This window comes from Camelus ferus, chromosome 3, assembly GCF_009834535.1.
Source record: "Camelus ferus isolate YT-003-E chromosome 3, BCGSAC_Cfer_1.0, whole genome shotgun sequence".
In the NCBI taxonomy this organism is placed as follows: domain Eukaryota; kingdom Metazoa; phylum Chordata; class Mammalia; order Artiodactyla; family Camelidae; genus Camelus; species Camelus ferus.
The window spans coordinates 48,660,269-48,674,635 of NC_045698.1; the positions used below are offsets into that span (position 1 = coordinate 48,660,269).

At 41.2% G+C, this 14,367-nt stretch overlaps 1 protein-coding gene across 8 annotated transcripts in view; it reads left to right on the forward strand.

Annotated features, from left to right (window-relative positions):
- ARHGEF28 (Rho guanine nucleotide exchange factor 28) overlaps positions 1 to 14,367 on the forward strand; it is a 276,813-nt gene that overhangs the window by 213,991 nt on the left and 48,455 nt on the right. For all 8 annotated transcript variants that reach the window (XM_032474203.1, XM_032474193.1, XM_032474196.1 and 5 more), the window contains 5 exons: positions 920 to 1,167; positions 6,003 to 6,125; positions 7,333 to 7,450; positions 10,381 to 10,635; positions 12,246 to 12,322. In XM_032474203.1, the coding sequence (XP_032330094.1) occupies positions 920 to 1,167; positions 6,003 to 6,125; positions 7,333 to 7,450; positions 10,381 to 10,635; positions 12,246 to 12,322 (821 nt within the window). The remainder of the gene's footprint in view (positions 1 to 919; positions 1,168 to 6,002; positions 6,126 to 7,332; positions 7,451 to 10,380; positions 10,636 to 12,245; positions 12,323 to 14,367) is intronic.

A 14,367-nucleotide genomic window follows, 5' to 3' on the forward strand; every position in this document is an offset into this window, starting at 1 on the left:
TCAGGACTAAAATGTCCTGAGGCTTAAGTAAGGCATTGCGAGTACCCGGTACAAAGCAGGTGTTACTTCTCACTCCCTTTCCAGGTTTACTTGGGCATGGCCTGTACTCTTTTACCTCCTCTATTTTAAGAATCACAGTGAATTTTCATGTGTTTTAAGGTGGGGTAGACAGGCCTGCTGCATGCATTGCCCAGCGGTTTGCCTGCTGCACACACTGGGGACTGTGGCTCATATGGACGCAGTGGGACTGGCAGCACCTGGATGAGGGCCCTGTGAGATTGTGCTGCGGTCTGAGTACAGAGTTCAGCCATGGGAGGTTTTACGGTGTCATGCTATTTGGGGTGAAGGCAGGCTGAATTAGGGGAAGCTAAATTATAGACTAGTTAGGAAAAAATGAAGTTTAAAAAATTTTCAAGCATAGGGAACCATATTCAATATCTTGTAATAACCTTTAATGAAAAAGAATATGAAAACGAATATATGTATGTGTATGCATGACTGAGACACTGTGCTGTACACTAGAAACTGACACATTGTAACTGACTATACTTCAATTAAAAAAATTTTTTTTCAAGTATAAAGTAAATGGTCAAAAGTGGTTCCAAGAAGATACCTTGCTTTAAAGATGAAACTAGCTCTTAGTTTGCGCTAATCCTGTGTGTGTACACATGAGCCACGAAGTCCTGTGGTGAGGAGGGCCCCTTATCACCTGTGTGAGGTGGCGGTCATACTAATTTAGGTCAATAGGAATACTTTTTAAAACCTGAGGTATAATTGACATGTAACATTATGTTAGTTTCAGGGTTACAACATAATGAATCGATATTTGTATAAACTGCAAGATGATCACCATGATAAGTCCAGTTAACCTCCAAGGATGCCTGTTTTTTTAAAGTGTGGTTCTGCTCACCTGTTTCAGAGCTAATGCAGACAGAGATGCACCACATCCAGACCCTGCTCATCATGTCCGAGGTCTTCCGGAAGGGGATGAAAGAGGAGCTGCAGCTTGACCACAGCACCGTGGATAAAATCTTCCCCTGTTTAGATGAGTTACTCGAAATCCACAGGCATTTCTTCTATAGTATGAAGGAGCGAAGGCAGGAATCCGGTGCTGGCAGCGACAGGAATTTCATCATCAACCGAATTGGCGATATTCTAGTCCAACAGGTAAGAAAGCTGTAAAGGTCCTAAAACCTCAAAACCTAAAAGTGTGCAGGCTCTCTGGAGTGTTCAGAGCCTACGGAGAAGTGGAATTGGTCTCGTTGTGATTTTTGACAGGTTTGGCTGGTTTTCTTTTCCTTGGCACTGGTACGTATGACTGATGTCTGAGACAGCCGGTGACTGACCCCTCCGTGCGCCACAGGACTTGGCAGTATCATCCATCCCTCGCCCTGTCTCTGTCTCCAGCAGGAGGCACAGCCATAAAGGAATTCCCTATGGAAGCTGACTTAAACTTCTGGATGTGGCGGGCTCTCTCATAATATGCTTTCCCCCTGGGCCCATGATAGTACCACCAGTACCTCCAGGATAAACACTGGCTCATTTCTGGAGGAGTGAGGCAGATCTGTTATCGTTCAGGCCCTGGAGCTAATGTCTGGGGGATAAGACAAGCAAATCTCACTAAAAGGGGGCTCTTCTTAGTGCTTGGGATGCTTGAAACATCAGTGAGAATGGGCTGTGCCACTCTCCTAATTAAAAAACAAACGAACAAACAACTTACTTTTGACAATTTGTTTTGGCCCCCTGATCTCTCTGAAAGCGGCTCACCATTTGAAACACACTAACACAGAAGTTAAGTGACACGTATCCGGAGACCTTAGTACAACAGGCAGCACTTTTAAGGTACTTCCATCATATTGTCTCACTTAACCTTCACAATACAGTGAAGTAAACATTATTTTCCCTACAACCGAGGCATGGAGAAGTAATGACTTTCTCAGGTTCACACATCTCATAAGTGGCATCACTGGGATTTGAGCTGAGAATATGACGTCTTGAGACATTGCAGGGACATTCTGCGGAAACCTTCCACCATTGCAAGTCTCTGAGTCCCAGTAATGCAGGGAGTCTCGTCTGTTTGTTTTGCTACTGTATTTCAGCACCTAGAACGGTGCTTGGTACTATAAATGTTTATCGAATGAGTGGGTCACTTGAGTAGAACACTAGGAATTCACTCCAGTGCTATGTTTTGCAGTCGCTTATAGGTTTTGAGGAAAGGCTTGGAGAGCCATCCCTAGTTACCTTAGTTTGGCTTTCTCTGGGTAGACGCCAAAATGTCATCTCCAGAATATTAATTTTGTATCAGTTTCACCCTGTGACACACACCAGTGGAGGTCAGCTTTTGGGCTGTATGCCAAAAATTCGGGAGTTAAGTTCAATAATAGAAATATGCTTAAATACAAATATTTTTAATGCACAAAAAGAAAAATAGAACTGTGACAAATGCCCAAAATCTACTTCCACTTGCCTAACAATGTATAAAATCCACCTTAGTAATGAGTTTCTAATCAAAGCACTATCTGATTTGCATATTATCTTTAAAATCCTAGATCTGCTCTGTCTTCATAATTTGCCTGAAGCATATGCAGTGCCAGGTTCAGAGGCTGTACAGTACTTTGCAAGACAGTTTGAATAAAAATGTCTGAATGTGTCTTTGTGACCTTGAATCTGAGTGCATTCCAAAGTGAAGAGCAGGATTATTTTACCGTTTGAAAGTATTTGAGTCCATCTCTTTCCTTGATCCAAACAATCATTATTTTAATTCTAGTCACTTAAAACATTTTCGTTCTTTACATCACTTTTCATAGCTAACAAAAACTTCACATCTGTACGTTATATTTTTATTTAATTTGTGTGGACAACAGCAAGGCTGAAGTTGAGAACAAGGTTTGGGAAGCTGGCTGTTGCACAGGGTGAGCCTGGCGGTCTTTTAGATGAAGCACTGGGGAGAGATCCTCAGTACTCAGAGAAAATGATTAAGTCTGCTTTTGTGTTCCTGTGGACGAGCATGCTTAGTGGGTGTGGCAAGGGATTCCTTCCGGCACTCTGTAAATAAAGCTATTTCCTGAAAAACCTATTAGCAAAATTCTCAGACAGTGGCTGTGGGTGTGGCGCTCTGTGGGAACCGAGGAAGAACAAGGTGTTGAAAGGTGCAGGAGAGAGTTTGGGGAAGCCCCCCACTCTGACCTCGGAGACTCAGGAGGATCTCAGGAAGCGAGGCTGGGATTGAGTCAGCGGGAACGTGGAGTGTGGGTGAGGAGCTGCGAGCCTGTGGGACGTGGTTGGGGTGTAGCAGTCGTTCCCTACTTCCAGTACCTGGGAACCTCCCAAAGCTTGTTCAGATCCTGTGCTCCCAACCCCTAGTGTGGTGTTTGATAGGATTGGGTCTGGGATTTGGCATTTTAAAATTATTTCTCCCCCACTGGTAGTATCTTAAAAACTGTAACACAGTGCCACAACCAGAATCCTGATATGGATACAGCAAAAATACAGATCATTTCTGCTGCCACAAGGATTCCTCATCTCTGGCCATTTTATAGCCACATCTACTTCCCTCCTGTCCCCAACTCCTGGTGACCACTAATCTCTTCTCTCTTTCTATAATTCTGCCATTTCAGAAATGTTATATAAATTGTACACGTTATATAGATTATAGACACAGTACGTTCCTTTTGCACTGGCTTTTTTTTTCCACTTAGCACAGTTCTTTCAATCATCCAGATGGCTGCATATGACACTACTTCATTCCTCTTTACTGTTGAGTTGTATACCGTGGTATGGATGTTCCACAGTTTGTTTAATCATTCACTTGTAGAAGGGCGTCTGGTTGTTTCTAGTTTGGGACTATTACACATAAAGCTTCTATAAACAATCACATGCAGATGTGTGTGCACATTTAAGGTTTCATTTCTTCAGGATCAGTGCCTGGGAGTGCAGTTTCTGGGTTGTGTGGTTGATAATAGCATGTTTAGTTTTCTAAGAAACTGCCATCTGTTTTTCCGTGTACCATTTTACGTTCCTATCAGCAATGTACAGGTAATCCCGTTTCCCCACCTCCTCGCCAGCATTTGGTGTTGTCACTGTTTTTTATTTAACTGTTCTGAGAGGGGTGTAGTGATGTCGCCTTGTGGTTTAAATCACAGTTCCCCAGTAGCTTATGATGGACATCTGTCACATGCTTATATGCCATCTGTATCTCCTCTCTGGTGACATGTCTGTTCTTGTCTTTGGCCCATTTTCTAATTGGATTTTTTTTTAGTGTTGAATATTGATATTTCTTCATATATTCCAGATACTAGACTTCAGTCAGATATATGGCTTGCAAATATTTTCTCTAAGTCTGTAACTTCTGTAGTTCTGGTGAGGTCAACATGTCAGGTTTTCATTTTAAGGATCGTGCTTTTGGTCTTCAAGTCTCAGAACTCTTTGTTTAGTCTGAGATGCCAAAGGTTTTCTCCTGTGTTTTTTCTGAAACATTTTATATTTTTACGTTTTACATTTAAGTCTGTGATCCATTTGGACTTAACTTTTGTATAAGACATGAGACTTTGGTTGAGGTTCTTTTTTTTTGGTCTGTGGATATTCAGTTGCTCCAGTCTCATTTGTTGAAAGGGCTGTCCTTCCTTCAATAAATTGCTTTTGCCCTTTGTCAAAATCTGTTGGGCATTTTGGGTTCCTATTTTGTTCCATTGACCCGTGTGTATCCTTCCGCAGTTCCTATTACTGTAGTTAAATAATCTTGAAATTGAATAGGCTTTATTCTTTCTCAAAACTGTTTTTAGCTATTCTAGCTCCTTTACCTTTTGATATGAATTCTAGAATAATTTTCTCTATGTCTATAAAAAACTTGCTGGGATTTGAAAAGAATTGTATTAAACTTGTATATTAATCTGGGGAGAATCGATATCTTTACGCTGTTGGATCTTCCATTCTGTAGACATGGTATGCTTATTTAAATCCTCTGGTTTCTTTCACTAGCATTGTGTCGTTTCAGCATACAAGGCCTGTGTATGTTTTACTCGATTTGTACCTAAGTATTATTGTTGGTGGTTTAAGGATCATCTCTTGAGATATATTGGCCTTGAGCGTAGATAAAACTATGCGAAGGTGACAAGACCAGAGGTAGTGATGTAAATGTTAAGTACTTTCTAAGGGGGTGTAGGTGTGGTCTGGTTTCTGTTGCAGTGATCTTCAACATGGACATGCGTACACAGTGTCGTCAGAGTCTGAAAATATTGGCATTTAAATAATTCAGCTAATTCTCTCCATATCACCTTATGATGTCAAGTTGTTTCCCATGTGGAATTTTCTACAAGTCATGGTAGTGAAGTATCCAGCTCACATCTCTACATGTGTCCTTCAGTTAATAAATTTGCCTTCTGATTACTCACCTTTCTCTGTCATCTTGGTTAATGATAACCTGCCTTTTGATCCATTTGTGGTGACAAAAATCAAATTCCCAAGCTGAGGACTGAGTTCATGGACACGATCAGTTAGCCACTATAAATGTCAGCCTTCCTGAGGATCTGCAAACATTGCCCCATTCCCTTCCTTCAATCTATAAAAGTATTAAAACTATAAATCGAAATTATAAAGTTGCACAAACACATAAAAAATACATCAAATGTTTTTCATTTGACTGTTGAAAAGTGAGTTAGTTCAGTATAATATAATTACATTAGGTTGATGTCTTCCTCTTAACTCTTTTTTAAAAAAATTGTATTTATTTATTTATTATTTTTAATTTTTTTAATGGAGGTATTGAGGATTGAACCCAGGACCTCATGCACCGAGCTGTACCCACCTGCCCTCTTAACTGTTGACTGCTACCTCTTATTTTAATTTAAAAAGCGTTCAGGGAAGAGAAGTGATTTTTGTCAGAAATTCCAGGATGTTTATTCTTTGTTTGCAAAGAATATATTAAAAATATATGAAAATTGTATGTTCTTTTTAGTGTTTAGAACTAAATTTATAAACCATCATTGAAATGTTATTCTTTGCAGTTTTCAGAAGAAAATGCAAATAAAATGAAGAAAATATATGGAGAATTCTGTAGCCACCACAAAGAGGCTGTTAGCCTCTTTAAAGAACTCCAGCAGAACAAAAAGTTTCAGAATTTTATTAAGGCAAGTATTTTAAAACTCTGTTTTAATGGTAAGCCTGCATGAGGCTTCTGCTTGTTTCTTACATGATCTAACCAAGTTTCACATCTAGAAGCTGTTTTTCAGGGAGGAAGGAAATGATAGTTTTATGGCAAAGATAATCTCTTTTTCTGTGCTAGTAGAATATTTCTCCAAAATCATTTACTTTTGTATCTTATATTTGTGAAGTCACGTTCTCCAAACTTCCAAAGGGCACCTTTGTAATATCCTATGAAGCTGTTTCAGGCCCTGACAAGTTACAAATTGGAAGAACCAGAGAAAAATAAAGAATCTACCCTATCCGCACCAGATGAGTTTGAGGCAAATGTGTGATGTACATCATTTCATATGTAACTTACATCTCTAAACCATATGTCTTTTAAAAATTACAATAACATTATTACACTTAAATTAACAATAATATGTTATTTAGTACCTTCAAACAGCTCATCAGTATTTACATTTCCCTGGTTATCTCATAAAATTGGATTGCTTAAATCAGGATCTGACCAGGGTTCATGTATTGTACGTGGGGATTATGTCTTTTTAAATTGCCTTTAAATTGAATGCTGCCATCCCATTTTTAGGGAGGGGGGCAACTTACTTGTTGAAGAAACTTGTCCTTTAGAATATCATGGATTCTAATGTTTTTATCTACCATTTTAAGAATGCTACCTCCTTTTTTTTTCTTTTTTAACATATGTGTGTATTGAGAACTTGCAAAGAATATTTTGAGATTTTTAGAAAAATACTGTCCTGTGTAGAGGGAATTTTAAATGCTACGATGAATAGTAAGAAATGTAGAGAAAAATCTATTGGAAAAATAAATAGTTAATTGCACACTCATGTTCAAAATCTGACTTTGATTTCTGAGTATTTTTCAAAACGTTTGCTTTTCATGAATCTTAGCACTTACAAGTATTAAATTTTGCTCATTTTTGGAATTAAATACATAGATACATCAGAGTAGCTTGAAACTTCTCAGTCTTGGGGAGTTGGGTTATTGAAATTAATGACAAAGTGTACAATTTAGTGATAATATATCAAATTTTAATTAATGATAATACATGTTATATCTGAATAGAATTATACTGTTGTAGATTCTCTGTATTATTAAATTCCTACCTAAAAAGAAAATACAGGTAGAGTTTACATATATTAAAAAAATCTATATGTTTTTATATATTTTAAGCTCCGAAACAGTAATCTTTTGGCTCGAAGGCGAGGAATTCCAGAATGCATTCTGCTGGTCACTCAGCGCATCACAAAATACCCTGTCTTGGTGGAAAGGATATTGCAGTACAGTAAGGGTGAGTGATGACTTCTGGGACAAACATTTGCCTCTTCCATTAGTTTTCAACGTAACTGAGGTGTTGTAAACAGCTATAAATGCTTGTGGCCTCTGATTCATGAAGATTTTTCATTATGGAAAAATGGTAAAGCCTTAGGATTCAGATCCATTTTGAAAAGTTGTCTTTCATAATGTGGCTTGGCCAGTAGTCTGCATTCCTCCAGGCAGCCCAAACCAAGAAGGCTTCCTCATACTTCGACCCCGCCCTTCCCTTCTGCTTTTCCCACACCCAGTCCTTCATACCTCTGCTTCTTCATCTTGCTGTTACCTTCCCAGCAGTCTGATGAAGCGCTGGGAAGTGCGATCAAGCCTCACCTCTCCCAAGCAGTGAATTCTTAGACTGAGAATGCTTCCTGAAGGAGCCTTTTTTGACCCTGACAATTCATCCAGCTCAGGGGCCAACATCTGGGTACGCTTTAAGAAGCTGTTAATGCACGTGGCTGGACTGTATGCTCCTTGTGGGGTCCAGATGCAGTGCCTGGTGTGGTGGCTGGTACACAATAGGCTCTCAATAAAAAAATATAACAGTGCAATGAATGGATGGGTAAAAGTGCCTATTCCTCAAGCTAGCGTACTGATCTTGAGTAAATTACTAGGGTGGTCATGTGCTGTGTTAACAGGGGCTTGGGTGTGGCATCCTGTGCACTTGCTTTGCCATTGCAGATACTTGGCTCTGCCACTCATTTGTTGGGCAAGTTAATGAAATGAACCTCAATTTTCTCCTCTACAAATGAGAATAATCCTCATGTTATGGAATTGTTGTGAAGATTAAATGAGATTATCTCAGAAATTGCCCAATACACAGCCTGGTTATAAACAAAGTGCTTGATAAGTGGAAGCTGTTTTTATTATCTTTATTCTGATCCTTTGATTTGGACATCTTGAACATGGTAATGAGATCTTAAGAGCCCACTCTAAAAAAGTCAACTTCTAACATCATTTTTTTTTTTTTGGAAGCGGTCTAGGTGAGGAGAAATGCATGATATAGTCTTTCCATGTGTTTAGTCACATTAGGACTTAAGTTCAGGCAGGAACGGTAGCGTCTATTCCTTACGTCCCATTTGTACTGCTTCCTATAATTTAACATAAAAGAAAATACAAGCACTATGTAAAGAGAAAAGCCTCATAATTTTGTTCTCAGTAAAAGAATGAAAGCAAAATTAAGACTCGCAGTTTGCATTGAGGTTAAGTTTAATATGATACCTCAGAGACTAACTTCGGTCCAATTGTGTTAGGTCAGCTCGTGCTCCGCTGAGTCACCCCACGCCGAATTCCAGGTGGAGTGCATAGTAGGGATTGCCTGCTGTGTGGCACCGATGAAGTGTGACTTGTGGCTCCTTGGGCATAGCCGTCAGAGTGTCCGAATGGACCCTGCCTCCTTAGTGAGGTCAGACCTTTCCAACCAGCTGTCTCTCTGGCTTCTGGGAACATCGGCTCCATGGCTCTATTATGGCCACGCTTTTTGAACTTTATTAGGAATACCCTTCGCCTGGGGATCTTGTCAACAGGCAGACTCCGACTCAGTAGGTCTGGGGTAGAACCCCAGGTAAGCGTTTCTAACAGGATTCCCAGGTGAGCCCACGCTGCTGCCCTGGGAGCTGCACGCTGTTACAAGACAGTCGTTTGTCCCTGAAGGTCACAAGACTTGAGCCTTTTCTTGGCCTTAGTTTAAGTCAGCTTGTAACTCACCTTTGATTTTCTCTACTCAGCTTTCCTATACATGAAATAGGCTCTTTAGAAGGAGAAACTGTTCTTGGAGGCAGGGGTGCTGCTTGGTTGGGCAGCAGGTGGGTGAAGTAGTGAAGGGAGGGCAGGACATTCTTCCACGGGCAGTGAGGACGTCTTCCTTGTTAACCGTGGGCATCCGCATCTGTTCCTCGGCTTTCTGACAAAGCCCTCGAGTGTCTGTTTAATACATTTAAGCCCAGGCGTTAGACCCTTTGGAGGACTTGCTCTTACTCCATTTCACTGCTGTTTCTGCGTGTTTATTTCTGCTGCTCTAGGCTCTAGAGAATCTTTTGTTTTCTCTGCTGTTCTTCTTTTCTTCTCTCCTAGCGTTTTCTAACCTCCCGAAACTCTCCCTTTCAGTTCCATTCATCTCAATAAACATCAACTAGTTTTTTTTTCAATCAGACATAGACAATAGCTAAATTTAGTTTCATCTGGAGCTCCAGGAGGCTGTTTCCAGAAACTCCTCCAAAATTTTCCTTAAGCTAATCTAGAGAGAAGAGAAATGGCCAGTATTTTAAAGAATAAGAGCTGGAATCGATGATCTACCCTGTTGGCGTGAGTGTGGCTGACTCAGCACAGTAGCTTGGTCCCATTTTTTTAGGTTGAAAAAAATGTTTTACTGTCTATTATTAAAATATTTATCTTTATGCTAATGCAATGGTAAAATACAATTTTGAGTATTAGTTTTTATGGAGCGAGGACTCTAGAAAGGCAAGTGAGCCTGGGGTCTGTTCACATCACCCTGCAACTGCCTTTTGTGAAAGGACTCCAGCTCAGGTAAGTTCTAAGAAACTTGGTGTGGGGGTTACTTGATTACTTGTCTCCGGAAGGTGGAAGGAAGGTCTAACCTGGGATGTAACACATTCCCTGCTCTAGGGAAGAAGGTCAGACAGGTGTCTAGAACTCAGACATTGCACTGTTACAGTGTTTCAGTGGAAGCATTGCATAAGTAAATCTCCTTAATTATTACATTTTCAACCATCCTTTTGGGGAGGAGGGGTTCAGAGTGATAACAGACTATTTGAACTTAATCCAGTATTTTTGTTCTGGGATTTCTGCAGTTTGGATGATATATTTAACTGTAGTTAAATCTACAGGAAAAGTGTCTTCCTTAGCACTCTGGTTATTTGCATAGTGTTCGTTCTTTTTCCCACGCAGAGAGCACTGAAGAACATAAAGACTTATGCAAAGCTCTTGGCTTAATTAAAGACATGATTGCAGCCGTGGATTTAAAAGTCAGCGAATATGAGAAAAAACAAAAATGGCTTGAGATCCTAAGTAAGATCGAAAACAAGACATACACCAAGCTCAAGAACGGCCATGTGTTTAGGAAGCAGACGCTGATGAGTAAAGAGAGGACCCTGCTGTATGATGGCCTTGTTTATTGGAAAACGGCTACGGGTCGTTTCAAAGGTACCATGGCTCTCACAGACCAGTTTCTCCCTCTTTCACGCATGTTATTCACTTAACAGAGGACTGATTTTCAGGAGATAAGTGTTCAGTGATGCAGGCACACACACAGACCTGGGTGAGAGGAAAGGTTCCTGTAGGATTGAGTTGGGAACTTCAGTAGACAGAGGTGGCCCAGCTACAAACCTCTGCAGGGGATTTGCTACCCCGAGCAGAAGGCTTCCTATGCATTGTATGCCTGCGATGTTTGAATCAAAGGAACTGAGAACTCTGCTCATTGTTGGCATGGAAATAGTATTCTGGCAGATGTGGTGTGTTGAAAATGAGGCGGTATGCCGAAACACCCAGAGTCTGTTGTGTGCCAAGCCAGCCTGGGGTTCAGACCATCAAGGCGAGAAATGAACTCTGAACGGCATCTCTAGTGCTAGGTGATTCAATGCATAAATATGCAGAGTAAAATCATGCATAAATACACATGCTGACATTGGTGTGCTGCTTGCTGTCAGGCACCACCCTACCTGTCACTCTGGCTGGAGTCTAAAACACTTTATTCCAGTCATCAAGGGCTGATTCTGTAAGCTGGCATCTTGCCCGAGGCTTTCTCAACCCTGGCCACTGGACTTAAAAGCCTAGAATGGCCTTTGGAGCTTAAAAATTTTACTGATGCTCAAGTCTTCTCCCAACGATTGATTTTTACTGGTGTGGGGATGAAGCCCAAGCAGAGGGATGCTTAACAGCACCCAGGTGAGGGTGCATCAGGCTTCAGAACCACTGGCCTGGTCTCCTGGGTCTCACACATCTTAGTAACTTCCTGAGGCAAGCAATGAGAGGAAGAGGTTGTTAAATTCCAGGTGCTCGAATTCCATTGGAGGGTTATCCAGTTTTTGTGGTGGTGGCAACAGATGACTGAAATGGGATTTGTTGATCAGCACCTTGCAATGTTGCAATCGAATATTCACCACAAGCAGAATGTTGACCACAACTGAAATATTACCTACAGTCTGTAGACCCTATCGCTCCAAGTTATTTGTTTTGTTTTGCTTTGCTTTTAGTCTATTTTGTAGAATGAACAGCTTGGTAACGGTGTTAGAATGTGCAGTGGTGCAGTGAAGATGGATTCTTGTGAACAGTACGCAAGGGAAGTGCAGGATCTCAGACTTCCCTCAGATTTAGACGGAAGGAGACAGCAGATTAGTATATAGGTAACAAGGCAGAAGCTGCCCCCGAACATTTTAAATTAAGTACTTTTTCCCCGAAAGGTAAGGGCTTGCTCCATTCTGTTAGAACCTTCTTTCATATTGAGTATTTTTTCTTCCATTTTGAAAAAGCTACAGCATTAAATTTTGCTGAAGATTTAGCTGTACCTGTAGTGACACACAGACACGCACATTTAAACACAGCTTACCTACTAAGTTGTCTATAAAATACATCTTTAGCTATCATAATATGAGCATTTTAATAGAAGTTCTGTAGTTAGACTAAGTTGTAGTCTTTATTTTTAATACGTTTATTTAAGTTATTTAAACATGAAATCAAAGTATCTAATTAAAGGCTTTTGAACTGTGATGTGCTTCATTAACATGGGTGATTTTTTTTTTTTTTTTGCTTTGAAGATGTCCTAGCTCTACTCCTGACTGATGTGCTGCTGTTTTTACAAGAAAAAGACCAGAAATACATCTTTGCAGTGGTTGTAAGTATATGGCTGGGTGATGAATATTTTAACTGGCTTAATCCCACATCGCCTTGAAACATGCCTGAAATTCCTAGTGAATTAATTGGTCATTGGCAAGATCGTGCCTGTGGTGCAGGCCCATCACTAGCGATTGCAGTGGCCAGGAACAAGCATCGGCTTGGGTTTACCGAGCATGATACATGTTGATGTATCACACCCGGGACTGGCAGTCAGCTGAGGCAGCAGTTTAACCATCTGTGAAAATATTGGCGTACTTTGGTACTGGTTGGTGAATAGGCACTGCCTAAACCCCATAAGTGACCCTTTGCTCTCTGGCTATCTTGGTCTTTCCTCCAGAAAACCCCTCCCTGCCCGCCCCACTCCAAACTTCCCAGCAATTCAAAGGTTAATGCTGGGAACAGTAGGTCATTTCTGGCACCTCACTCTCTGTGCCCATGGGACAGTGCCTGCTGTACCGGGTGCTAACCCCATTCATGATGCTCCTTCTGCCAAACGTGGGCACTCCATCCTGATACCTGAAGGGTAAAGAGGATTCTTTCCTGTTTCCTCCACAATGGCTACTGATTACTAAGGTTGTTCATTTGACACTTACCTTTGTACTGTGTCAGGTTAATCTCATTGCCAGCAAAGAGTGAGGCTCGGGCCAGGACTAAAATCAGTATTTTATAGCTTTGTTTTACACAGCATCTTGTGGTCCACAGTGACTCAGTTAAAGATGGAAGATGTCATCGGTTAACACCTCGTCAGCATCAGGCCCTGTTACAGGAAAGAATCTAAGGTGCAGTACCAGTGTGGGCACTCTAATGGTGGCTCTCTAAAATGTTAGTGCTTATCATCCATTGACTGAGAGGATATTTGGGTACCATTAGCAGACATCTGTAATTCCAGCTGGTTTTGGCAAAGTCAGAGCTTAAAGAAGTTTCTGTTACGCTGTTCAGAGAAAGCAAAGGAGCGTGCCTGCCCAGTGATGGCTTCTGGGGGGAGAGACTGGAGCAGCGTCCGTGCTCATCAGGTTGGCTCAGTAGACGTCTTCACCGTGTTCAGCGCGTTGCCTCTCATCAGCACAGTGATGCCAAGTTGTGTCAAGCTCAGAGGTTATTTCACAAAGTTACCCCAGAGGACAACAGGAGGCCTTAAACCAGTCCTACGGCCCCGACCCATTTGAACTGTATACTTTGCAAGTTTCATGACAACCTACTGAGTCATCCAACAGCCTGTCGCTACTGTAATTGTGGGTGCTCTGGAAGAACACACAGAAAATAAGTGAGAAGGTGGGACCATTTTGTTTGTCCTGTGGCATGGTGAGGGCTGTGCTGGAAAAGAAAACAAATGTACAGCACATTTTTATAGAAAAAAAGGTTTCTTCAAAAAGAAAGACCTGAAAGAGAAACAAATCCTGTGTCTTGAGTGGTACTTATCATAGGCCACGTGACCTGCTGACGGATCAAGAATTAGACACAGTGTAAAGACAACTCTTTTGTCATCTAGGGCAACATGCATGTGGATTCAGACCAAGCTGTGATGCACAACCTAAAGTATGGCTTGAAATATGGATCTTTCCTTCTTCTCTGGGCCACCTGTAGACCACGTTTACCATTAAGTGGGGCACTGGGAATGCAGTCCAGCAAATGCCAGAATGAAGGCAGCCACAGCTAAGCTCCTCTTGGTTGGACGTGTTTGGCCCTGGACCACAGTTAGATGGTGCCAATCTTCCTGACAATGTTAGCCTGAAACATCGCTGCCTTTGTAAAGGCCAGCCAAGCCCTTGTCGGGGTCAAGGAGTGAAAGAGAAAGCATTATCCTTGAAGAGTCCAATGCACACTACCGTTCAGTCTAATGCTTTTGAGTTGCATCATGGACATTTAGTGGACACAAACCCACACATCATAAATACTTTATGGTTAACCTCTTGAGGGAATTGATGCATTAGCCAGGGGTATACAAATACCTGGATTTCCTAGTTCTCACCTTAGTATTTTAGAAAGTTATCTTCATGCTGATCACCACAGGTGAGATTCTCTGCTCCTTGTGCTGTTTGAAAA